This window comes from Canis lupus, chromosome 32 (genome assembly GCF_048164855.1).
Source record: "Canis lupus baileyi chromosome 32, mCanLup2.hap1, whole genome shotgun sequence".
Lineage (NCBI taxonomy): Eukaryota > Metazoa > Chordata > Mammalia > Carnivora > Canidae > Canis > Canis lupus.
In genome coordinates this window covers 11001445-11028105 of record NC_132869.1, presented here as the reverse complement: position 1 = coordinate 11028105, position 26661 = coordinate 11001445, and the positions used below count along the sequence as shown (strand labels likewise).

General features: G+C 55.9%; 1 protein-coding gene across 12 annotated transcripts; it reads right to left on the bottom strand.

Annotated features, from left to right (window-relative positions):
• Positions 1 to 449: 449 nt before the first annotated feature.
• On the bottom strand, positions 450 to 26157 carry BAHD1 (bromo adjacent homology domain containing 1). Of its 12 annotated transcripts, none has more exons than XM_072808929.1 (11): positions 24668 to 24821; positions 20167 to 20258; positions 18184 to 18224; positions 10350 to 10433; positions 9777 to 10015; positions 7607 to 9049; positions 5463 to 5845; positions 4338 to 4497; positions 3863 to 3939; positions 3147 to 3247; positions 450 to 2720 (listed from the first exon to the last, which is right to left on the bottom strand). In XM_072808929.1, exons 5-11 carry the CDS (start codon positions 9847 to 9849, stop codon positions 2531 to 2533), a joined length of 2427 nt encoding a protein of 808 aa, XP_072665030.1. In that variant the 5' UTR covers positions 9850 to 10015; positions 10350 to 10433; positions 18184 to 18224; positions 20167 to 20258; positions 24668 to 24821; the 3' UTR covers positions 450 to 2530. The 12 variants fall into 12 exon arrangements, with proteins under 12 accessions (XP_072665030.1, XP_072665031.1, XP_072665033.1 ...); XM_072808930.1 differs by having other exon boundaries at positions 9777 to 9999; XM_072808932.1 differs by having other exon boundaries at positions 9777 to 9967.
• Positions 26158 to 26661: the final 504 nt, after the last annotated feature.

The following is a 26661-nucleotide window of genomic DNA, read 5'->3' as shown; positions in this document are numbered from 1 at the left end:
GGTCAACCCTGAGACTGGGCTGAACCAAGATCCAGGCAGTCACAAACCCTTGGCCCATGAGGACTTTCAGTCCCTTGGCAAGGAGTGACACAAGACACAAAGGCCCTGGGACAGTTTCTGCTGGCCTACTCCCCGAGGACATGACCCAAGGTGAAGAGGTGCTATCTTCACCACACACCTACCTGAGGTGAAGGCTGGCAAACCAGGGATTTCACATTGTACAAGCAGGTAACTCTGGCCACCATGATGCCAAGAAGTCCACCCCAAGTTCTCATCTGCTCTGTCTCCTTTCCTCCGTTTGCACTCTCCCTGTTTTCCTGCCCACTTTGTTTATTGGCCTCAGCCAGCCCCTCCACTACAAGGGTTAAGAGGGATCTCCAAAATAAATAGTGACCCCTCTGCACACACCCCAACCCCCCCACAAAGATGACAGGACACACAGGAAACAATCCTTTTCTAAATCAATACAATTTTTCAAATTTATTTTTTTCTTAAAGAAGTACTAATCTCTGTCAAAAGGGAGGTGAGGAAAGGTCCTCCCTCCCTTGTAAACACTGAAATACAGATCTGAGAAACCAGGGTCGACACACACAAAAAGTGCATTTTACAAAATATCAACTAAAATATATTTTACATGAATTATGCTTCCATTGAAATTCTACCAGCTGCATTTTCAGGTTCGAAAAAATATTTCCACATCTAAGAGATTCCAAAAGCATGTAAGTACTGGGCAGCAGACCCCGCCTCCGGGGAGGAGGGGCCTTCATCTCCTCTCCTGCTGAGTGAGGCTGGGCTCCTTGGCAGCCAGGGCCCAGCACCCTGGGAATAAGCAGGCTCCCAGGCTGGCTCTTCAGAGCCCCCACGGCCACTCTGCCAACCTCTTTTACTGCCCCACGCCTTCCTCCAAACAGCTTATTCAATACAAGGGCACCCCAGCCCTTTCCCCTCCGGTTTGGGATTGGGCTTTCCACGTGTAAATTCACCTCTGAAGCCTCCAGGCCTCCCCCAAGCCCAATGACCAATCCGGAGCAGCCCCGTCTTCTCAGGGATCCCACAGGGCCTGGGGATGCTGGAAATGCATCAAATGCTCAGGATGCTTTCACCTCCACCTCCAGACCCAGCCCAACTGTCCTCACCCGGTTGTCACCTCCTTAGCTGGAGCTGGGTCTGTGCCTGCCCCTTCCTAGGTGGGGGAGGAGGAGGAGGAGTGCTGCCCTCCTAGGCTCCTGCCCCCCCCTCCCCTGTGGAGGTGCTCATAGTAGGGCCCAAACCACACTGTGCTCCTCTCCCCATCCCCACCGTGCTCCTCTTTGGTACAAATAGGAAAGAACCAGGCTGCTCCAGCCCCCTCACAGAGGGCCCCCTGGGGGGGAGGTTAGGGCCTGGTCCCCCAGCAAGGACAACAGGGGGCCCAGCCTCCTAACCTACTCTGGGGAGCAGCATTAGTGAGAACAGGGCCCCTGGGCAACAGGAACAAACAGAAAATGCAGGTCCTTAGCTCCTAGAGTGAGTGGCTGCAGCTCAGCAGGTCTGTGGACTGATACAGTGTTGATTCTCGCAGGGATGTAAATTAGTGCAATCTACAAAAGACTAGGGTAAGGGGTGGCAGGGCCAGGGGAGCCACAGCACTCCTTTGGTTTGATTTCAGGTGGGTGTGGCTTGAAGAGTCATGTATGAAGTTCTGCAAGAGGTTTCCTAGAACCTCCAAGTGTAAGGCAAGAGGAAAAGTCTTCAATAAATCAGGTAGCAAATTTTCCTTGCCCCCTGCCCCCCACCCCCTCCCAGCTCCCTTCTGCCCTCCCAGACCCAACTAACCCCCTGTTGACCAGTTAGCTTCTGTGAAGCCAGACCTGCTGGATGGCCCTCACCAGAAGGCCGACAGGAAGCTGACTCCCACAAGCGGGCCACACCCATGACTGTCAGCACTGGGTAACTTGTCCCAGCACTAGGGGCTACTACAGGGGCAGAGGAGGAAGCCAGGGAAAGGCCCCGAGTCTAGAAAGAGAGTCTATGCTCTGGAAGCCAGACTCTGGGCTCTCTATTCCTCAAAGGAAGGAGCTCGGAGCTGTGCTAGAATCCGGGAGAGCCTGGTCCCAGGCTGATGGGGAAGCAGCGGGTCACAGTGGGTGAGGTAAAGCTGGCTCCCACTCCCCCCTCGAAGGGCCCAGGGGAGGCTAAAGAGGAGCCTGGTGGGCCTTATTCCTGAAGGACTCCCCCCCACCCCACCCCTGGGCCCCATCCTCCTCAGGCCAGGCCCAGCCTCAGGGAAGACTGCTTCTTCAAGTCTCCACCAGGGCCACCAGAGAGAGGCACCCAGGCCAAGCTGAGCGCTGCTGCGACACTTTCCTTATACCCTGGCCTCCCCTTCCCTCCCCAGGGGCCCAGTCCCCAGAGGGGTCCCTGCCCTCCCCCCAAGAGAACCACAGGCCAGCAGCCTCAACCCCTGTGGCCCCTTAACCAAGTGCTGTGCTTCAAGCAGTACCCCTGCCCCAATCCCCCCCTCCCCCGCCCCCGGGCGGGCCTGAGGAGGCTACTGAGGGTTCTTGAGGATGCGGCCATGGCGGAAGTCATAGACATGGCGGCAAAGAAACACCAGCTCAGGGTCCGTGTCCTCGGGCACCGTGCGGTGTGGCGGGGTAGAGTAGTCTGCAGAGGGGGGCACCAGTGCTGTCTTTCGGCTCGGGAGGCCCTCGCCTCGGCGCTTGGCCATGGCACAGAATCTGCAGGGACAACACCATTTGCTGTTTTTACCACAGCCAGCTTTGCAGGAAGATCAATTCCTTCCCCACCCTGCCCAGAGCGCTGAGGCATCCCCTCCCACCCCTACGGGGGCTGCTGCTGCCTCCACACCTGTCCTGGGGGAGCACGTCTGCTGGGACCTCCCTCCCCACACCTGCCGATTCTCCTCGAAGGTTCTGAGATCCATACCGTGACCACCCCCAAACGCTGCCCCAACCTCTCTGCTTCAGAGGAGGGACAATTCATTCTCCTACAAACATTAGAATGGTGAAAGGCGGCAGTGAGGAAGAATGTTCTGGGAGGTCAGGCCCTGCAAATGAGATCCTTTTGGGAATCTCAAGCAGCCCCTAAACAGCCCTGGGGAGTCTAAGGGGAGAGGCTAGCCAGAGGCACAGGGCACCACCCACCTGCAGTACTCAGCAAAGGTCAGCACGTAGCACTTCTCCTCAATGCAGGCCACACTGTTCTGGTCCTGATGTCTTGACGCAAAGACTTCATTCTGCAAAGGCTCAAGGAAAGAGAGGAGAACGTTGGTACCAGGGCTGGCAGCACATAACTCCAGAAGCAAGGCAGACATTAGCTCTTCTGCTGGGAGTCCTGACCTGAGAGAACTCCAGCTAGTGCCCAGAAAGCCAGGGAGTATCCCAGGAATTTCAGCCTATCTGCTCCTCACCCAGTGCCCACCCCAGGACACCCCACCCAGTCCCATACTACTTGGGAAAAGCCAAGGGCCTGCTCCAGCAACCCATTCCAGGGGAGGAGAGGGGAACTGGTGCCCATCTCCTGAGGAGACGGAAAGCCCAGCAAGGGAAACAAAGTAAAAGGGAGCCCCGGCTGGGGACGGAGTGACCACACCGGATGATACTACCTCTCCTAACGCACTGCTTGATAGAGTGCCCAGGGGTGCCCGGAGTCTTTTCTCTCCTCCCTCCTTTTAAGAAAAAGGTTACTATTCCCTTTGAAACATACATTGGGGCAGTGCTGGGAAAATCGGCTAAGACCCAGGCTGGTCTGTGGCATCTGAGATGACTATGACTTGACTGCCCATGCATGGCTGCTTCTCCAAACCATGTTCGTGGGGCCACCACTTCTCTCTCCTGGACACACTTGCCAGGCAACTCACCTCGTGCATGCTGGGACTGCGGCCTCCCTGTAAGTGCTCTGGTCTGTAATACCACAAGAGGCTCATCATCAGTTCTCCTAGGGCAACAAGAGAAGCAGTCAAGGCTTGAGCTGGCGACCTCGGAGTTACTTAGACAGGCAGGAAGGCTGGGCTACCTGCCGTGGAGTATCATCCAACTTCCATACTTGGGCCAATCCTCCAGGCTCCAGCCACTCACATCCCCTGCCTCAGACCAAGCCGGAGTCTGAAATGCTCTCAGGTATGGAGGCAGAAAGGGGAAAAGGTACTGACAGGTGAGGTAGGAGGACAGGTGCCCAGGTGCTGGTGGCTGGAAAGGTTAAAGAGCTGATCCAACCCAAACCACAGGGCCATCTGCAGCCCTAAGCAGTAGACAGATGCCAGCTGAGTGGAAAGCAGACTCTCTGCCAACAGCAGGAAGAGACTAGTGCCAGGTCAGACTCTGGGCGGGGGGTACCTGATTCAGGGTTCTCCCAGAGGGCAGAGATCTTGGCCACATAAGGTGTGGACGTCTTTCGTGGGCCTGACTTGAGGAGGACGGTGTCCCGGACTCGGATCGTCTCTCCATGCCGCTCCACCGCCTGGTAGCTCTTTCGGATGGCTGGTTCTGGTTCATCCTAACAAACCAATGATGCAGACAGGCTGATGGGGGCCAGGTTCAGAGTGAGGAGGGGAGGAAGGAGGGAGGGAGCAAAAGACATTCTCTCTGTGCTCTCCTCAGGGCAGATGAACTACTGAGGATGGGAAATTGCAAAAGTAGTTTCCATTGTGGCCTCTTCTCCCTCATCCTGGCTTTCAAGGGCAGGATAGGAACGGGAGCTCCCCATGGTTGGAGAAAAGACAAAAAAATCGGAATACAGGTGGGAAAGTGGCCTAAAGCCCCTGGGGCTGTGCAATGACCACCAGACCCCAACAGCCGGTTCTCTTGCTCCAAGCCCCAGCATCTAGAAGGTTCTCAAACTTCCTATTGGGGCAGTTTGGATTTGACCCTTAAACCTCCACTGCTAAGTGGTACGGCCCTGGGCAAATTACTTAATCTACTACTATGCCTCAGTTTCCCCATCTGTGAAATGAGTATAGAACATGGGATATGCACCTCACAGGGTAGCAGTGAGGATCAAAGCACCTTAGAAGTGCTTGATAAAGTTTAGTCAATACTTGTTTCATCAACCCAGATGTTCCTGTATCGCTCATTTTCTCTGCCTATCCCAATTTTCCCTATACATGCTTATCCAAAAAACCTTCATGAAAGCCCACCATTTTATAATCTAGAACAAGAGACCATATGATCGGGGAGGAGGGATAAAGACACTTCAGATGGCTTCCCTGAGAGTCACCGACAGAGATGGGGGCCAGCAGGTGTGACAGACTGTGTACCCCTCCCCTCCCCGAGACACGCGATACAGGATCGGCAGCGGGAGCTGGGGGAGCAGGCTGGGCCAGCACGATCAGTTCCCGGAGTCTAAGTGAGCGGGACCCCTTGTCACCTCTCAGGCTAGAGCCAAGGGTTCCTGGGATTCCCTCACAGCAAGTCCTATGTCCCCAGTGCCATCCCTCCCTTCTCCCATCAGCTAGCACTCACCAAGACATAGACCGCCTTCTCACATGCAGCACCGACGGGCACCCAGCCATTAGTGCGGCGACGGCGACGGCGGCGTGGGCGCGGGCGCTGGACACGTGGCTGCTTGGGGTGGCTGGGCCTGCAGGCGGCCTTGCTCCTCGCGGTGTGCCTACAGCTGGAGCCTGTGCGTAGACCTGACTTGGAGCCGCTAGGAGGCTTGGCGCTCTGAGGGCATGCGCGGGCTACGGTCTGGGGCTCCGAGGTGGGTGTCTGAAGATGGGGGACAGGCTCTGCTGCAGGTGGCACGCTGGGCACAGGGCATCCCAGGAGGGGGTGGGCAGGTGAGGCAGGGTGGCCAGCTTCTGGGAGAGGAAATTCCAGCTGGCCTAGGGACCTGCAGCCTTCTGGGAAAAAGGAGAGAGGGGATTAGGGCAGGTAAGGACAAGCAGTAACCCCGCTGGGCTCCCTGCTTTCAGAGCCCACTCCTGTCTTAATTCTGAGTGTCAACCCAAAGGTTCCTGAGCAAGTGGAGTCAGAGGCCTTTAAGGTGGATTGTCAGGTTGACTGGCTAGGGGTGTTTCTTGACCCTGGAGACTGGCCACAGCCCTCTCCATCTCCCCCTTCTAGCCTGAAAGAAGGGGAGGTAACGGGAACAGTCTCTCTAGCTCTGACTTAATCTTCTCCAGGGCTTCCACAATGCTTAGGAACAAGGGGAGCCAGAGTCAGCCCATGATATGGATCCCAGACCTGCCACTCACTGGCTGTGGGACCTCAGGCAAGTCACGCTGCCTCCTAGGGCCTTGCAATAGGAGGAGGAGAGGCAAATAGCACATATGGTGTCCTAGATGTTTTTATCAATGTATTAACTCATTTCATCCCTACATCAACCCTATGTGGTAAGTACCATTACCACCATTCTGTAATCAAGAAAACCGAGACACAGAGCAGTTACCGGCTTATCCCATGGTCACATGTCTAAGGAAGTGGGGGAGAACACTTCACTCCAGGCAGTCTGGCTCCAGAATCTGTACTCAATTACATGCCATGTGGCCTCCCATATGTAAAGCACTCAGAATAATACCTGGCACATGGTGCTTACTGGTGTTCCAGGGCAAGGGGTTAGGGTCTTGGGTCCTCTGGATTAGGTGTCCAGATGTGGGAGAGTGGTACAAAAAAGAAGGAAAAGCCCAAGCAAAAGCCTGATCTCATTTCTTAGAGCTCCAACTCATGCCCAAACCTGAAACAACCAGTCTGGCCAGTCAACTGGTCTATAAAGTTGTTTTATAGACCCCTACAAGGAGGTTGTGGGGTGGTGGCAGGGAGAGCTCTGGTAAGGCCTAGCCTCTCACTTCATCAGCAGCAGGGCAGACCTGCCAGACAGGATGGCTCTGATCACCTCATTTCTACCCAGGCACCAGGGATGGAGGCTGGAGAGGCATGAGAGGACACTCCTAACAGTTTAGGGGGAAGAGATCATCATGGGGGTGTCTCATGGGCTGCAGTGCAAGCCTCTCAGGTGTCTGGGCCTTGCTAGGAAGGTAGACACCAAAGCCACAGGCCCTGTTAGCATCCTGTCTGTGCCAGGGTACTCTGTCTGTTCTTAGTGTGTGCCCACTGTTTGCCCCTAGCAGATGATGCTACATCTGGGTACTACCTCTCTTTCAAGGCATGTATGGGGAGGGTGAAGCAGTCCTACTGCAGCTGGCACCACCTACAGGGCCTGGTACCCACCACCCTTCCCAGGACCACTGAACTATGCCAGAGTGCAGATGAAATGGGCTCCTGGAAAGCAGAATTCTAGCTCTCCTTGAGGAAGGCAGAGAATTATAGGAGTAACTTGGCAAAAGCCCTATTTTCAATATCTAACTTGCTACTCAAGAGTATGAGAACGGGTATCCCGATGGGAAGGGAGGGGTGGTTCCCCTGCCCTGGCCACTGTCACAATGTTACCTAAGTGCCAGGCCAAGAAACCTCCATACATGGTGGAGACAGAGCAGAGTTAAGAGCTGGACACAGCATGAAACCAGGGGGAGTCCTCCCTTCTTGGAGCCCCCTACCTCCCACATAGTAGCTAGACCTCAAGGAACCCCACCCCAATCCATGGCCCAGCCTCCTGGGACACCACAGCTGACTCCCTGGGAGATCCCACACCTAGGAACATTTACCTGCTGCAAAAGGCATTTTGTAGGGGCAGCCGCCACAGGTAGTGCCAATGTGGGTAAGAGATGGGGGCAACATTTCACAGATGCTGTATCCATTCACTCCAGTGTCCTCGCTAGAGCAGTAGCGAGAGCCCCAGGGAGGGTGCTGGAAAGGGGTGCCTGCAGGCACTGAGCTTGGTGCCAAGAGGAGCCCCTCGTTAGGTGCAGCCACTGAGGACAACTTGCCCTCGGGAAGCATGGGGCAGGGGGCATAGCCTCCACACTGCAGCCCATCTTGGCTGCAATACACGTAGAAGCTGCCCAGTGCAGTGAGCTCAGGCCGACCACACAGGCCACTGTAGTGGGCAGGGTTGCCAGGCATCGGCAGCGGGGACAGCTGGGGTGCAGGGAAAGAAGGCTGGTGCAGTTCCTGCTTGGGGGCAGGTGACTCCTCGCCTGGGCGCCCAGGCTCTGGCTTCAAGGCTGCCTGCCCACCCATCAGCAGGGGCAGGTGGGGGCGGAGCCCTAAGGGGCTTTCCAGAGCCTTGCTCAGTGGCTGGTAAGGTGGCTGGCTGGCTGGCCCACGAGGGGTGGCAGATGGCCATGGCTCCTCAGGGTGCCTCTGCCAGCCAAGTGGGCCCACCGCCTCCCCAGAGCCAGGCCCCTGCCGGGCCTTGGGATAGTTCTTCCCATGGACCTTATTATTAGCCCACTTTGGCCTCGGAGCCCTCAGCGCTGGTGGTTCTGCAGAACGCCCATCTGCTTCTGGGTGGGCACGAGGTGGCCTCAAGGGTAGCTCCCGCTCCTGGCTCAGCTTCAGGAAGGCAGCTGCATTCAGGCTGGCCAGTCTCTTGGGCGCTGGGTCACCGTCTCGACGGGCACCATCATCAGGTGCTGGCTCTGGGGACAGGTCCCGACTTCCTCCTCCAAGGTCCCCTAGCCGGGGCCGTTTCTTGGAGGAGGACCAGCCCCCAGCGGCTCGGTCACGGTCCCGGCTGCGGTGAGGGTCGCCCCGACTGCGACGGGTGCCCACCAGGCTGCTGGCATCCTCCCGCTCCAGCAGCAGGTTATTGAGGGCCTCTGCATTGAGGGAGGCCAGGCGCCTCTTGCGGGGCTGGGTAAGGCCAGTGTCCTCACCAGATGGGGCTGGGCTCGGGGGCTTGGGCAGGTCAGGGGGCAGCTCATCAGCCTCATCTGCACTCCGTGGGCCAGCCACATTCTCCAGGCGGGTCAGCAGCACTTTGCAGGCCTTGGGCTTCTCAGGAACCAGGGGGCGCTTCCGCAGCGGGTAGTTCTTGCGGCGCCCTGTGAGGTGTCCTGGGCTCTCGGGCATGCCTGCTTCCACACTCTCTGCCCCCTGCTCCATATTGCTTCCTTCCATCTGCAGGGGCTCCCGGCGGCCAGTGGGGCCCGAACTCAGCATGGGAAGGGACTTCCTCCGTGTGTGTGTCATGGAGTACTCCCAATCTGCGGGGCAGAAGGCAGGCAATGAGAGAAGCCCACCGTGACCTGCCCTGCCTGCTCTCTGCTCTTCTGCAGCCCATCCACTGTCACCGCCCCCTTCAGTCACTTTGGCCTTGCCTCACTCATCCCATCCACAGCCCGGATTCTCCCAAGACCCCTCTTCCAGAGTGCAAAGGTCCAGTGGGGTCAGTCTACCAACAGCTGTGTGAGGACTGGCTGCCCACTCTTCTTTTTAGCCTAGGGTCCTGCTTTGAACTAAGTAAGCCCTTCTAGTGCCTATGGAAGGCTGCAGACTCCAGGATCAGAAGACAGAAGGCACTGGGGGCAAAGTTGTCAGTTCTCTCTACCTGTCCTTGTCCCACTACTTATCGCAGGTCAGGAAAAGGCTCTGAGGGGCACCTGGGTGGCTCAGTGGTTGAGCATCTGCCTTCAGCTCAGGTCATGATCCTGGGGTCCTGGGATCAAGTCCCACATCAAGCTCCCCACAGGGAGCATGCTTATCCCTCTGCCTGTGTCTGCCTGGTTTTTCTCATGAATAAATAAATAAAACCTTAAAAAAAAAAAAAAAAAAAGCAAGAAGCTCTGAAAGACATTAAGCCAGGACGGGGCTTGGGTGTGGGAGCCCATCTGTTCCTTCAAAAATATTATCAAACCTTCCCCCACCTTGGGGCTTCTGAGATTGGCCACAGGAAGATAAGGACATGGACAGGAGCTAAGGTGAGGAACCTGCCTGCTGGGCTGTGGAGGAAAGCAAAGTCCAGCCGGTGGGGACACCCCCCAGGCATGTAGAGCAGGATGGCCATAACCGGGATCTTGCTAAAAAAGTCCCCTGAACGGAAACGGAAGGCCTGGCTTTGAGGAGTCCACGGTCAGGAGAGGTCTCAGGCAGCCCCACGAGCCAGCCCCACTTTGGTTCAGATCCTGGGGAAGGGCGGCCCAATCTGTGTCTGTGCCTAGAGAAGGATGTCCCTAAGGCAAGGGTGAGCATTCCTGGGTAGGAGCCCCACATGACAACACACATATGACCCCCCCCCCCCCCCCCGCTCCGGCCTCTATGAGTTAGGGAAATCAAGTATTAAAGAGAAGAACTAAGAGGCAAACCAAACTGGGGCTGCCTTACTAGTCCTGCCCTATTTCTCTGGTCTCCCTCCTGGTAGGCAAGATGCCAGGAAGAGAGGAGGACAGGGTCGGGGGTGGGAGCGGCAGAAAGCCCAAAACCCTGGAGAGAAAATGCCCATGACCAGACCGGCAAAGTGGCATCCCCTCACTTTGCTCGGCAAATACTCCCCTGCCCCCAACATACCTGGGGCAGCGTAGGCCCCTTCCCAAATGAGAGGCCAGAGCTGGGCTGTGTCCTGGAGGCTGGCATGGGCAAGGCAGTGAAGAACTGGCGGGGTTGGGGGTGGGGGGTGTCAGTGTCAGTGTCAGTGGTCAGGGACGACCAACCGAGCTGTTCACTCCCCAACCCAAAGCAAGGTGCTGCCAAATAAGGTGCCAGACAAGGCTCTGCCCTCCCAGGCACCCTGCAACCCCTCCCCACCCCGCAGGCCCAGGCTTTCCAGTGAGATTTCCCCACCGCTATTGTTATTCATCCTCCCTCTCCCAGAGGCTGGGAGCAGTCCCCGCTGGGCCAGGATTTAACCCTGAAAGCCCCAAGCCTGAAGGCTCCCAGGCATTCCTGAGCCCTCCCTAGCTAGCTCCCGTGGCCTTGAGCCAGTGGCCGGGGTCACTGGGTACCTTCTCTCCACACACATGCTGTACTAGTTGAGAAAGAGTGCTCGGAAAACCAGGCTGAGGGCATCGTGGGTGTCAGGCCCAGAAAGGACTCGGAAAACTGGAAAAGGGAGGCAGGGTGCCAGGCGTTGCTCTGACCACGTGCGGGGCCCTGCTGCTGCCCAGAGAGCGGGCTGGGGCGAGACAGAGGCCCAGGAAGCAAACCCATTCCTCCCCCCGGAAGCCGAAGCACAGCCGGGAGGGTCCTAAAGAACCCCAGGAGTCTGCCAGGCTCCCTAACACCCCCACCTCCGCTTCCAATCAGGGTGGCTGCTCCAACCCTGGTAGCTCAGCAGGCTTATTAGCGATGCCTCCTCTCACTCTCCAAAGCATCCTGGCTGCTTGCAATCCACAGACCCCCTTCTCAAACGCGGGGCACCTCTGTGCTGGACAAGCCCCAACAAAAGGCACATCTGCATCTCCTAGGAAAGCTGAGGCCCAGCCCTCCCCCACCCCCGAAGAGCCTGGAGTCGGAGACAGAGGATTCAGGATTTGGGAACAGACCTCACAGCTGAGTGAGCACCGAAGCCCCTCAACAGGCCCCAAGTTACCAGAGGAGTCAGGCCTGGGAATGGCTGGGGGCCAAGGCTGAGGTCACCTGGGCTTATGGCCTTTAAGGACATGGATACCAAGTACGGAGCAAGGAGGGGCCAGATGGGAAAGAGTGAGCTCAGGGAGGTGCCCACAAGCCTGGCAAGCAAAGGAGCTCTTAGCGAAGAGATGGCTGGCCTGTCCCAATGGTCCCGTCGTCATCGTCATCACTGCAACACCCCCCCACCCCGAGTCTGCTGGTGGACCAGCTACAAGGGTAGACCCTGAGATACTCGCCCCCACCCCAACAGTCAGAAGATCCTAGAAGGGAGAGGTTGGGAGGGGAGCCTGTCCCCAGAACTCAGGGATATGTTCCTTATGGTGTCTTATCCTGTCACCTCCCATTCAGCTCTGCAGTCCCTCAAGGACACCTACTGTCCTCGGATCCCAGGAAGCCTCTAAATCACAGGGTGCAAGTCATATTTCCAAATCAAGCATAAGAGCCTCCTGCTAGTTTCTCTTGAATCCACCAAATCCCTTGTCACCAGCAAAGGAACTCTTAGCTTTCATGTGGTGCCTAAGGCAGCAATGTCACTCACCATCCTGAGGAGAGGCTGGGGTCTGCCGCCTGCCTCGCTGCACTCCCATCTGAGGAGAGCGGGTATGAGTCATGCTTTGAAGCCGGACTTGTGAGAACTTCAGCTGCAGCTTTTCCCTGGGGTGGGGCTGGGTGGAGGGGGCTCCCCTCTAACCTGCAGGGGTGGCCCAGCTGGGGGGGGGGTGGGCAGAAAAGCCTGGGAAAGCAGGACGAGTGGCTCCCCTTTCAGCTCTGCCAATCCTCCTGCTGTTCCGTCCCCACCCACCAGCTAGACCAAGAACTTCCAACCACTGCCAAGAGACAAGGGTGCCTGGGCTCTCTCAGCGCCACCCTTCTCTTCAGGTAGCCTTGTCCTCCCAGGCATAGATAGTCTAGGTCCCCTTGAGAGAAGGTTCCTAGGAGGGCCTCCCCAGGGCATATTATTGCTCACCTAGACTGTGTCAAGCTAGCACTACTGAAGAAAACCAGTCTGACTGTCCCCAGCCTTTTTTTTTAAATATTTTTTTTAATTTTTATTTATTTATGATAGTCACAGAGAGAGAAAGAGAGGCAGAGACACAGGCAGAGAGAAGCAGGCTCCATGCACCGGGAGCCTGACGTGGGAATCGATCCTGGGTCTCCAGGATCGTGCCCTAGGCCAAAGGCAGGCGCCAAACCGCTGCGCCACCCAGGGATCCCTGTCCCCAGCTTTTTTTTTTTAATTTTTTTTTTTTTATTTATTTATGATAGGCACACAGTGAGAGAGAGAGAGGCAGAGACACAGGCAGAGGGAGAAGCAGGCTCCATGCACCGGGAGCCCGATGTGGGATTCGATCCCGGGTCTCCAGGATCGCGCCCTGGGCCAAAGGCAGGCGCCAAACCGCTGCGCCACCCAGGGATCCCTGTCCCCAGCTTTGATCAGAGAACAGCCAGCTGCCATGAAGGAGAGTGGCCAGTGTCCTCCATGCCAAAGACCCAGCAGACCACAGGTTGAAACCAAAATCACAAAGTGTACCTTAAAGACAGTAAACAGGCCATCAAAGGCCCAGTCAAATTGTCAATACCCCAAACTCATATCTGTCCAGGGCTAGGAGTCCTCCTCACAGAAGCAGAAAGGGAGGGAGGACTTGGCTTTTGCCCTCCAGCTGCAGCGGCCTCATGCACCTCTCTCTCTCTCTCTCTCTCTCTCTCTCTGAGCACACTCAAGGTGCTGTTGTGCAAGGGAGAGTCAGAGGCCTGGGGAGTGTGGGCTGCGGGGCACCACTGCAGGGAAAACCAGCAGGTCAAGCCCAGATCACTCCTGCCAGCAGAGACGGCCTGGCCCTGGACAGGAAGTCACCGGCCACAGTTCCCCCCCACACACACACCTTACTCAGCTGTAGGCGGTACACCCAGTCAGGACCCAGGACTCTGCCCCACTACCCTTCCTGAAACCTCTCTTACCCATTGTGCTTTAAGTTCTGCTTTTCAGGCTTTTGGGATTATTTTTCACAGGAGGAAAGTGTTCAGGGGGGGTCTTAGGCAAAGGTAGGCTAAGTGGTCACCTGGGTGAGGGTCCACAAGTGCCCTGACCCGAGCCACTTCCCTCCAAATTATACCCAAAGTCACACAATTGATACTGAGTTAAGCACTGCCTTCCTTTGCACTCTCTCTTGGCATAACCTCCCCCAAAGGAATAACAGGTTTTCATGAGCACGGAGTTTCTTAAATCTCCTATAAGAGAAGAAATGCAGCAAGAGCACAAAGGCAGGCTCCTGTTCATTTAAGTGCAGTTGGTATTACTTCACGAAGAAACAAGTGAAGCTGCCAAAACTCAGGATAAATCCAGGTTCAGTCACGCTGGTATCTCTTGAATCCCCTATGGCTGGTAAACTGGAAAGGAGCAAACCTTCGAGGGAGGCAGACCTCGATTTGCATGCCAGCTCTGCCCCTGGTAAGCAACTTACTTTACTTCCCTGAACTTCAGATTCCTCATCTAAAATGGATACATCAGGGGTGCCGAGCTGGTTCAGCGGTTTAGCACCGCCTTCAGCCTAGGGTGTGATCCTGGAGACCCGGGATCGAGTCCTATGTCGAGCTCCCTGCATGGAGCCTGCTTCTCCCTCTGCTTGTGTCTCTGCCTCTCTCTCTGTCTCTCTCATGAATAAATGAATAAAATCTTTTTTAAAAATAAATAAATAATAAAATGGATACATCAGAAGAAACCTTAAGGGTAGTGGTGAGGATGACATTAGTCTCTGTGCAGGAGCCCAGTGGGGTAGGAAGCAGGCAGGCCAGCGTATCCCCCAACCCCGCCTTCCAGACCCACGGACAGAGAGCAGTCTGCCCTTGGCTTGGGGAGTTCCCCACACCAGGAGCCGAAGCTATCGAGGCCGTGAGAAATCTGAAAACCCAGCCTGCACCTGAACTCTGCTCTGCTTCTATTCTGCCAAAGACACCCAAGTGTCAACCCCAGAGAAAGATGGAGACACTGGGTGGGGGGAGCTCCTCCTTACAGCAGTGAGGAGACAGGGGCAGAAACTGTCCCAGCAAACCCTAAACAAGGCTCCAGGCCTCTGGGAAATACTCAACTGGATGGTGAAAGGCCCAGGGGATGCGGCCAGGTGGCAAGTTTTGCCAGCTCCTGCCATCTGACTGCTGCTTCATACGAGCACCCAGAGAGAGCAGAGCACCCAAGCCCCCCAGGTGCTGACCCGAAGAGAAAGCGGTGGCCTGGGCCGCTGGCCCCACCGTGCCCCCCCCGCCCATGCCTGTTCAGCCCCATCTGCTGCGGGCACCCGACTCACTGTGCAGTCAGGCTGGGATCCTGGGACACTTGGGCAGGAAGCACCCACCCCACCAGAGGGAACTGGCTTGATCCATCTGGAAACAGCTTGTTATATAGATTGCCTTCGGGTCTGGTGGCCATCTGAGGAGCTGGGTCCACCCTGGAAGGCACCAAGCCTATCAATGGCCTGTCAGACCACCTGCTACTCACACTTCACACCAAAGGCTCCCAGGAGCCCACAGCAGCTGTGCAGCGAAGGTTCACACCCACCTCATGTTGGGTCTGGGACCTTGGCCAACCCAGCCCGGCACCCGGACCCCGTCCTGGCTATACCTGTCTACTTTGACCATCCTGGCAGGAGGGCCACACAGGCCCAGAGCTGCACCCAAATATCCAGAACCCCCACTTACTTCTGGCTTCAGACACAAAGCCAAACACCCTGCCTCTTGTAACAGTAAAAGAATACAAATCTCAGGGGGGAGGTAGGAGAGTTTTGAGTCCAACTATGAACGGACTCTCCAATTTTATATGAGAATTGCAATTAAGTACAGGAATATAGGTAACAGTAGAGCTAGTGGAATCTCTTCCCTAGAAACTGCCAGTGCCCCTGCAGGTAGGGGCTGACAGAGAGGTGTACCCCTACGATCTAGAAGTCAGCATACACATGTGGACCACTGAGCTAGGACAGCGGGCAGAGGCACTGTGTTACTCACATCATGGTGCTCTGCTTTGAGAAACTCTAACCTGAGAAATTAGAAGGGAATCGCATGCAATGCAAAACTAGTCTCCGGAGGGTTTCCTTTAAGGCACATGTGGCTACCCCGGGTCATCTGCCTTCCCCGGCCTTGTCCTCCCACCCAGCCCTGGTGCACCAGGGAGACCTGAATCTACCGGTGGTGGTCGGCTAAGCCAGAGCACCTGCTGCTCACTGCCAGGCACACAGCATCTCCTGTGACCTTGCTCATTCAGCCAACATTTGCTGCCCTCTCACCACAGCCTGACACAGCAGATGTGAGACCTGCTGGGGCTAGAAGCCACTTGGTGCTACTGCTAATCCTAAGTGGGCTTGGTTAACAGCTTGAACTGCTCTGAGCCTTGGTATCCTCGTCTACACAGCTGGGTTGTCGTGAGGATCAAGTTAAACGAGAACGTGTGCAAAGTGCCTAAGTGCCTAGCAGAATACCCGGGGTAACAAGAGGTGTTCAATAGGAGCTCATTCTCCTCCCTCCTCCAATATGTCAAGTATTAGGCCAAATGCTGAAAAAAAAACTTAAGACAGACTAGGAAACTGGAGCTTGGATGGGTAGGAAGGAAGCCGAGACAATGTGACACAGACTCTAACAGGGTGTCCTGTCCAGAGCCTGGTATGGAGCACTGCGGCTCCACAGCAACTTCAGAGGGCAGACGTGAGCCAGCTCTTCTCTCGGACACATACTGAGGGCCAAGAACTTTGCTTCATAAATGTTTAGATGTAGGAAGAAGGAACAAAGAGTCCAAGTCCTGGGACACCTGGGTGGTTCAGCGGTTGAGCATGTCTTTGGCTCAAGGCATCCCGGGATCGAGTCCCACATCCAGCTCCCTGTGAGGAGCCTGCTTCTCCCTTTGCTTATGTCTCTGCCTCTCTCTCTCTGTGTCTCTCATGAATAAATAAAATCTTTAAAAAAAAAAAAGTCCAAGTCCTGAGGCAGGAGATAAGTACAACCGTTCCCAGACTCTCCTTCCTTGGCTCTGTGGAGGCTCACTCCAGCCGGAGGGACAAGAGGATTCCAGGCTAGGTCTCCCTGAGACCTACCCCACCCAGACCCTACAGCGCCCAGATTGGGCGAGAAGCAGATCTATACCTGAAGCAGGACTCATCTGCTCTGGGCAGTTAACGGTGTGGGAGAAATAACACAGCAATTGAGCCGGGGCACCCCAAAGCCCAGCAACAGGCCCTCAGCAAACCAAGAGAAAATGTCATGCTTTTGATATACAATTTTCAAAAAAGACAACAGCTCCCCAGCCTGCCCCAGGCACCTACTCAGAAGGGCAAAGCACAGGTGTTCGTTCAACCACTGGGACACTCCGGGAACCAACAACTTGGATTTCTAAGATGGTCCACCAAGACTGGACGTGCTATCTCTCGTCCTGAACAGAGGTAACTGGCTGGCTGGGCCAACCTGGGAGCCCTGCCCTCCTACTCCCCAACAGAGTGCTAACCTCCTGAATGAGCCAGCTACAAGGAACAAGACCCAAGACCAGCCCTTCCCAACGCTAGCAGAACCACAAGGCAAACCCTCCAAGAGTTCCTGAGACCTAACACAAATACCTTATAGGTAACTAATTAACTAAGTGATTAGTGCCACCTTCATTAGGATGCAAACTCCATGGGGACAGGTGGGCTCTGCTGGCCTTACCACGAAATCTCACCCGCAGGGCTTAATAAGAGCTTGTTGAATGAACAAAGATCTGGTTGCCCACCTGCTCCACCCCATTTAACATTTCTACTCTGGACTGATGGCATCACTTGGGAACTCTGACCCCCCCCCCCCCACCAATGCTCCCCTACTCCCAGGAGCCCACGTGGCCTCTTCAGTGTAATCAACAGTTCAATAGGGCTACTTTGGGGAAATCTCTCCTATTTACATAACACAACCCTCTTCCACTACCATCCTCTTCTCTCTCTCCCCCAACTTGCCCAGCTGTATCTCAGGAAAATATTCCACTTCTTAACCCAAAGCATTAAGCAAGCAAGGGCGGTACTTAGAGGCACCCTGGTATCAAGACGAACGTCAGGGATATTCAGGCGAACTCAGCAGCAAAGAACCAGAGTTAGCATTATCAGTCTCCGAATCTCTTAAGTGTGCAGGGTAGGGAATTCCTGATTCACCACAGAGGCTTCTAGTCTAACAGGATGGCTAATGTTTGTCAAGCACTCACTGCGTGCCCAGCACCACCCTGAACACATAACATTCACTCTCATTTATCCTCGCAATAGCCTCACCAGGGGGTTGTTACCATCTCCTCCCAACGAGGAGAAACAGGTACCGAGAGGTAAAAGAACTTGGCCACCCTCCTGTGCTGTGGACAGCAGAGGCAGGGCATCTGGTGTCAGTCCCAAAGCCCACACCCCCTCTGCAACACGGGACAGCTGCCGGCTCACAGACTAACATTCCAGATCAACTTGCACAGACCATTTCGCTTTTCTGTGTTGTTTTAATTATTGGTATTAACATCTTATTCATTTTTCCTGATTTTTTTGCCACAAAGGAACTGAAGCTGTACTCCAATTAAATGGCATTGGTGGGCCGGCCAGAGAACATACATATAATTTTACAAATTGTTCCTACAGCAAAGTCTGCCCAAGGCCCCAATCAACTTGCACATGTGCTTTGGAGAAAAACCCATTTCATATCCTGGAAAGGGGTAAAGGCTTCGAAGATATGTTGTCTTGGTTTTTACAATAAATCCAAAAGAGAAGGCTATAGACTCCACTACCCCGCATCTCACCACATCTCTTGAACCAGATGAAATCTTCCTCCTGCCCGAAACTGCAATAAAGATTAAAATTTGGTCAGCACACTCTGAACAGCCACCTTAACATTCAAAGATGTATTAACTGCCCCATGGCTACCTCTCTTCGGGCTGAGTAAATCTAAGTCCTTTCAGTTTTCTCTGAAGATCATCTCTTTTAATCATTTAACCCACTTTATAATTCTTTTCTACATTTTGTCCAATCTGTGTGAAGCCCTCTGGGCACAGGGCAGGAGACACCCCTCGCTTGAGGAGGGCCTGCCAGCTCTGACTCTGGTAGGAATGTGACTCCATCTTCCCTTCTGGCATGAAACAGCACCCTAACACCTTTCCCGTGATTTCTGCAAAAATCCTCCAAACCCTAATAATTCACCTGTGGCCAGGTGGGAATGTGATTAACAAACTGAATCTCCCTCCCTCCCCCTACCCCATCTTAGGGAGGTTTCTGCTGGAAGAAGGGCCCAAGTGGGCACCACTCCTCTCCTCTGAAGGCAGGAAACTGAGAGCCCCATGGTGTGGGGGGACAGCAAACAGGCAGCAGAGATGGAAAGGAAGGAGGAGCGGCCCCCACCACTCCAGGTGAGATCCTGGGGTCACAAAAAGCGAAGCATACCTTAAGGTCCTACCTACCACCATAACCAAGGGCAGGGGGGTCAAAGCACCTTGCCACCCCCAAATCCACTGGAAAAGAAAAGGAAATGAGAAAAAAAGAAGTAGACGCCAAGTTCCTGCCTGGCATTGATCCTGTTTACTAAGAGGAGTCACTTATTTTTCCGTTCAGGTAACTTGGTCACAGTGCCTTGGAAAAAATTCCCATTTCAAATCTCAGAAAACCTCCGACACAAACCCATTCTTTTATTCCTGTTGGATCAGGCCTGCCAAGGATCTCAAGGACAACGTTTTTGTGTTTTTGTAGGACCCGGAGTCAGGTGGATAACCAACCATCCTCTGCAGGTGTTTCCCACTGGGAAAAATGGAATCTGGACGAAAATCCTTCCCAGGACACAATACAAAGTCCTGGATATGACTCCATCCCGAGGCCTGCTCACCAAACCCACAGTCCTCTGGTCCTGAGCTTCTATAGCACATCACCTAGGGCAAGGCACAAGGCACCAATCCCCCACCCTCCCCACTGGAAGCCCAGTGCCTGCTGCTGCAGAGCTCAGCTCAGCTGGGCAAAGCCGAGGGGGAGACTGGAGCCCTCAGTGCAGCTGAGGGGGCTTGTCCAGCCAGCTGACTCGGAGCAGGCCTCCTCCACCCATTAGCCAGTTTACTGCTCATTAGTGGTAGTACCAGGACATGAGCAGGGGGAAACATAAAGGAGCTGAAATTCAAACCGGCCCATTTTATTCCAGTTAGGTGCCTCCCATAAAACCAGGCAGGATTTCATCCACCAGGATCTCCCTGGACCCCTGACCTGGGGAGGTCGACACAGCCCAGAGGGTGAGGAGCTGCAGAATGTCAGGGCCCAGGGCATCAGGAGGTTGGGTTTCTAATTTTCATGAGCTCTTGAACCATCTCTGGATCTTCTGTCTTTTTCAAAGTTAACAAGCACTCTAGCCATGAGCCGGCTCATCGAGTCAAGGGCATGGACCCCCCAGAGCAGGAGTGATGGGGCTGCCCTCAATTGTGGAAGCACTCTCTTGTCCCTCCAAAGTCTCCAGTATAATGGCAAGTTCACAAAGGAAGTGAGTCTTGCCAGACTGTGCTAGCAAATTCCCATAAATACTTGGGCCAGGGTAGCACTGCTTATGTAAAATGCTTCCCCATTGAGAGATGCTGCTTTATTTACATTCTTCACAACCCATTCATAAAAAGGAGGCCCTTTAATGTTGGGGCTGTTCATATAATGCTCCATAAACCCAGCAGCTTCAGCTGGCAGCCTTAGTTCAACACAGACTACCTCTCAACTCCAGAGACTTTTTTTCCCTTAAGATTTTTTTTTCTTTAATGACTCACCTTGCGACAGGGCGCTGAGGCCAGATGTTGCTGAAGCAAGGCCAAGAGGAATAAGGACAGATAAAATGAAAACACACAAGGCCACCCGAATTCTGGGAGAGAGGTGGGGAGAGATGAAAATCAATAAACTGAAAATCTCCATACAACTTCAATGTGAAGTACGTGTACTGGGAGGCTGAATTCCTTCCAGGGTTACCGAAACTTTCTTTGTGGATGTCAAAACCATCCCCAACTTAAACCTCTGCGTACCACAGAGAGAAGAGGTATGGAGGGGATTTTTTAACACCCCCCCCCCCAAAAAAAAGATGAGGGCTCCTTCTACATTACAGATGAATAAAACAGTCATTTTCTCTGCTGCTTCACAGATGGCTTCCAGGGCCTGTTGGATCCAAGAAGAGCACGACTGGCTCAGGGTAATGAAACTCAGGCAAACCCCGGAAAAGAGGAAGAACTGTGTTGAAGGACTGTGTTCTAGGACGCACAGCAAAACAGCCTGCGCAGTTGAGGAGAGAGCCCAGGAGATGCATTCGGAGGTAGCCAGTCTCTTGCTTCGGTAGAAGCAAGGAGGGAGAAGTAGTAGGGATTTTTTTTTAATTGACGGGAGCGGTCTGCATTGCCATGGCAACTGTGAGGGGTGGCCTTCCCGCTTGGAAGGGAAATGCTGGCCCATTAATCATCAAACTGGGGCACAAAAGGGAGGTTTGGGGGAAAGGGGATGGATGCAGAATTTATTTTTTTCACTGTCTAGACTCAAACCAGTCACCAGTTCTTTCCCATTTCCCTCATGGTCCAAGGTTTGATGGTAAACAAAAACGGAAGTTCCAAGAGAGCTGGGATCATGACTTTCCCTTCTGATGGGTCCGGCGTGGGGCTGATAGTGCCTCTGATGTCAGCGATAAACACCTCTTCCAACGCCAGTCGGAAAAGTCCGGTCCAAGGGCCAGACCCAGGAATCTTTTTTTTCTGTTCTCAAAACCGTGTTTTCTCCCTCATTTACACCCAGGATTGAGAAGAGATCAAACATATGGATTCATTTAGCATGGACAACAAGGAAAATTGCATAAGAGCAGCAAAGCCGGGTGGAGAGAATGGCCTGGTGGGGTAGGAAGAAAACAGGATTACAGCCCTTTTCCAATTCACGTCTATATGGTGTCATATGAGCAATCCACAGGACAGACTCTCCACCAGCCGGAGTGTCAGAAACAACAGCTAAGTTTTATTTGTTCCCCACACTAAGGCACCCCAAACATGCCCTATCTATATGCCTTTGACAGAAAAGGTTGGAAACCACCAAGGACTCCATATTGAGCATTTCTTTGGAAGAAGGGAAGGTTTCCCCTGTTCCCAATCAGCCAACTGCATTTATTCATTCAACAAAAACAACATGCAGAGCAATATACCAGAAGTCCTAAAATATTCTCCCCCTGCCACCCAACACACAGGTTTAACACTCATACTGTCCCTGCCTTTAAGAAACTTCCAACCTATAAAACCACTCAAGAAGACACCATGTTGAGGTGCCTGGGAAACTGTTAGTTAAGCATCTGCCTTCAGTTCAGGTCATGATTCTAGGGTCTTGGGATGGAGCCCCGCATCTCACTGAGCGGGGGACCTGTTTCTCCCTCTCTCTCTGACCACTGCTCACCCTGCTCGTGCTTACTCTCTGTCAAATAAATAAAATCCGAAAAAAAAAGAAAAAGAAAAAAAGAAGACATCATGTTAAAAAGTACAGACTCACAATTTCAGAGGCAAGCAGTGTTGCCCTGGAGTAGCCTGAGTGACAGCAAAACAATGACAACTAGGATTCAGGTGGGAAGAGAGGAAGGCAAGAGGCACCTCACTAGGGACAATGGGAGAAACCAGCAAAAGCAAAGATGCGGGGAGGTAATTGTGCCTGGGGTGGCTGGGGGAAAGCCTGCATGGCTAGAGGAGAACCATGGGGGATCTGTCTAGGGTCAGACTGCAGGAAGAAAAGAACCACAGAAAGTGTGTGGACAAGGGAATGACATAGGAGACGGAGTGCTTTAGGAAGAATGATCCAGCAGCTGTGTACAGACTAGATCAGAAGGGCCAGAGGAAGCAGGAGGGAAAAGGCGGCCAGGACAACACAGGCCTGCCTTGGGGACAGCAGAGCAACAGAAAGGAAGGAGATAGGAAAACCAGACCAACTCTTCAATGAAGTAAACTCTCCAGAGCAAACCCTCCCAAGCACCTGAACAGACGAAGAGCCTGTCAAGGTGGGCAACACTGTTCTGGCAATTCCCCCTTATACTCCAGTGCTCACCAGGTCACCTCCTTCTGACTGCCTCCAAAAGAAATCACATACTGTGTAGCCCTAAAGGAGGCAAGAAGGCCCTGAAATTCTTCATCATTCTCTGAATCTTAGACATACAATTAAATCCTCTCAGAACAAACGTTAGTCTCCTGCATGAGATAATACCTCCCTTTCCCACAAGCCTCAACTCCACCCAGGCTGGGGTCTAGACCCTTCTGAGGATGGGGTCGGGGATGTGTGTGGCCATGAATTAACTCCACGCCCTTACTAAGCAAGGCTAATATGTAGCTTTCCCAGGGTGGGATTACAGCCAACCCTAGCCAGGAGCAGCTCCTAACCAACCAAACAGCTACCGGAGGTGGGACTTGAACCCAGAATCTTGGCAAAAGTCAACATTGGAAACAGTCTGTCTCCCCCCGTCTTTGCGATCCCAACTCTTCAAATACGTATACAGTCCCATGAGGCGCCCAGAGAGTTAGTTCTGAGTGGGTTCTGACAAATGGAAAACAGCATCCAGCTTAGAACCGATCACTGGTGGGGACAGGCACTCAAGAGCTTACGCCACCGGTTCCCAAGTGTCCTCTAGCTAGCCAAGGACAGTTGTGTCCCTCCAGGACATGTGCTCCCTCTAGGGCCCTTTCCTCCTTTTTTTCAGAAGACATGGGAGTAGAGAGGGTGGTAGGAAAAAGTATCTCAGATGGCACAAAGGGAAAAGACCAAGAACCTTTTCATTTAATCATTAAATTCCTGCCTGGGTTTATAAACTCCAGCTTCTCATTACCCTTTGTGAGTACCTTCTTGGCTAAAGAAAAGTGCTGAAAACAGTTGTGGATGGGTTGCTGGGGCACGTTTTAGGGGGGCATCTTCTACCAGTCAGCCAAATCCCACCAGTCTTCTGCCCTCTTGAGACTGTCGACAATGGGCGACTAGATGTCCCAGGTGGGACTAATCCTCTGCCCATGGGCACACTCTGCTTGCTGAAACCCCTCATTCCTAGCAGGCTCTAGAGTGTCTCACCAGACTGTTGCCTAACCGGGTCGCCACCGGCCAGGCCCACCGCGTGCACAACCCCACCTCTGCCCCTCTGCTCCAGCCGGGTCGACCCCACTCTTCCCAGAACCCGCAGGCGATGCGCGGCTGGAGCCGTGAACCACTGCCGCAGCTTCTCCCGGCGGGCACCCTGGCCCCCGCAATCCCTGGGGCAGAGTCCGGCCCTGCCGCCCGCCCCTCGGGGTGGGTGGCTCGGACCTGCTCCCCTCCCCGACGCCACCACCTGCGCCCGCTCAGGCGCCGCCTTTGTCCGGCGCTTCACCGCGGAGCGGGCCCCTCGGGCCCGACCTGACCTGGCCCCCGGCCCCGGCGGAGAGGCGGAGAGGCGGGCAGGGCCAGGCCAGGCCGGGCCGCGAACACGGGGTCCCGCTGTCACTTGGAGGCGGTCTGACAACTTCGATCCCCCCGCCCCACCTCGGACTCGGCCGCCGCTCCGCACGGTCTCCGCCGGGCCTCCCGCGGCCCACACTCGCTTCTCGAACCGGTTACCTTCCGTCTTCCGCGCCTCCCTTCCTCCCAGGCCGACAGGGTCGGGTCTACACTACCCCCGGCCCCAGTGTGGCCCCCGGCCCCAGCCCCCCATCAGCAATCACCGGTCAGCTCCCAGCGCGGGAGGGCGCCCCCCACCCTGGGCGGGCGATCCCGCGGCGCCGCCCCCGGCCGCGGCCCCTTGCCTCGGGGACCGCGATGGGGGAGGGGGCGCGGCGGGAGGGGGGGCGGGGGCCTTGCCGCCCGCGCATTCGGAGGCGAGCCCGCTCCACCGCGGCGAGGAAACGACCGGCGTCCTCCCGCCCTCCGCGGCCCGGGACGCCCGCGCCGCCGCCGCCCGGCCGAGCTGCCACCCTGCGGCCGCCACCCACCCCGCCCCCAGCCTAAGAGGCGAGCGGCCCCCGGGGGCTGTCACCTCGAGGCGCGCGGCGCTCCCCGATGGCGGGACCGTGGCGCCGGACCCGGGGGAGGGAGGCGGCGCGAGCAAGCGAGCGGCCGCACCTGCTTCGCGTCGTCCGTCCGTCCGTCCCTTCCCGGGCTGGCGGGGGCGGCGGCGCGGCGCGCTCGGTGGGGCGCGCTGACGGGCGGCCGGTCCTCTCCCCTCCACTCGTCTGCCTCCCTTGCTCGCTCCCTCGCGCCTGCTTGTCCCTTTCCGCCCCCCCTCCTCGACCCCGGCCCCTAGCTCACCCGGACAGCGGCGCGGACGGCGCGGCTCTGGGCGCCCGCAGGCCCCGGCCGGGCTGGAATCCGGCGGCTGGAACCCCCCGGGGGCGCTCAATTCCCGGGCTCCACGCTGCTGCGTCAGCGCCTCCTCCTGGGGGCCGGGGCCGGGCGGGCGGAGCGGGGGCCGCGGCCGGGCGGGGCCGTCGGGGGGGCGGGAGCGCCTGGCCGGGGCGGGCGGACGGCGGGGGCCGGACGGGCGGGGCAGGCAGCCGGACGGGCGGGCGGCGGGGGCCGGGCTCCGGGATCCGCTACGCCGCTCGCGGTTCCCCCACAAACTCCCCGAGAGCGGAGCCTCCGCCGCCCTCCTTCCTGCTTCCTCGTCCCCAGCCAATCAGCGGCGCGCCCCTCGGCCAGCTCCGCCAATCAGCCGCCCCGCCCTGCGCTGGCCCCGCCAGCCAATCCGGCCCTCGGCTCCCCCTCCCGGTCTCCGACCAATCAGAACCGTGGGTCGGTCGTCCCAACGCAGGGGGCAGCACGAGGCGGCCGGGGGAGGCGGTGCGGGGAGTGGTGGGGCCTGGGGGGAGGGGTACGGTGCCAAGGGTGGTGGCGGGGGGTGGTTTTCTTTGCCGGCTTCTTGGATTTTCTCTTCGGTTGCAGAGCCCGAGCCGATATCCCATGGTGACCCGACCCTGGAGCCCCTATCCCCCAGCTGCTACCCCCCCCCGAGAAATTTTATATCGCCCCCGCCCTGGCCGTCACCCCTCTACATCCCCTTACCCCCTTCTCCTTAGCACCCACTGTAGAAAACTGCGGGCCGAGAAACACCCCACCCTCGCCAGCGGCTGCTGCCTCCAGGGCAAAGCCTCGGGAAGACCAGCCGAAAAAAATCAAGCGAGGACAACCCCCCTTTCCTGCAGAAAGGGCCCCAGACTCCAGCGAAAGGGCCCCGACTGCTGAGAAGCCCCTCCCGCCCTTGCCTCATCTTTCCGACTTCCCTGCCTGCCACGTCTCCTTTCCTTTCAAGCAAGGTCGGTCCTAGCTCGGTAACCCCTCACCCGCATCTCTTTTTCCTCTTTCTCCCCTTCACCTACCGCCCCCCACTCCAGCTCCTAATTCACCTTTCTCCGAAGCAGAGTGTGGAACCCTCATCCATTCCCAGCTGACAGCAGAGCCTGGTCTGTGAGTCCTTGACACCCACACACCCTCTTCCACCACCGCGGGCAACATCTGAGCTCTCCGGGGGAGGGGGGAAGGGGCGGGCAGCCTGACAGCCCCGGCTGGACTCCCTCCCTGGCGTCCCCAAGCCAGGATGGGACCAAGCGTGGACACTTACCTGGCTTCCTCCGAGTCACCGAATGCTGTGGCTCCGTCTCACACCCACAGACGTGCCTTTCCAAGCCCAAGCACGCTCGCGGGGTCAGCGGGGTGGGTGGGCACAACGGGCTGAGGTCACACGGAGGTGTGGGAGGTCCCTGGGAGGTGCGGGAAGGGGCCGCGTCTTGGGCAGCTTGTGTCGCCTCAGTCGGCAGAGGGCTTCACTTCAATAAGCACTGGCTGTGCACATAGTAGGTTCTTGAGAAATGCTGAGTCCACCCCAGAACAAAGCCTCATTCCCAATTCAGGCGGGGGAGGGGAGCTTTGGGAGGTAAAAGGAGCAGCAGCAAAAAGGGTAGTGTCAAGTCACCAGAGCGCTGGGAGCAGCCCGGGGAGGGGCTGGGCCGAGGACTGCCTCTGGCAGAGAGAAGCACCCTGAGTGCTGAGGCTGTTTGAGCGGGTAGAGAAAGCCAGCCTCCCGGTGTGGCTGAGGGGCTCCTCCTGCACCACACATGCTGCCTAGCCGTTCCTGGACCTTGAGACTCCAGCACTCAGAAAGGCAGCCTTTAAGACTATCAGGGCTGCTAGCCTCTGCGGCGGGGGGGAAATAGAACTCTAAAAGATGGTTTCCCCATCTGCCTCCAGAGCTGTCAAGGGGGCCCAGACAGTCCAAGCTGTGTTTGGAAACACGTTTAAAGAACCTG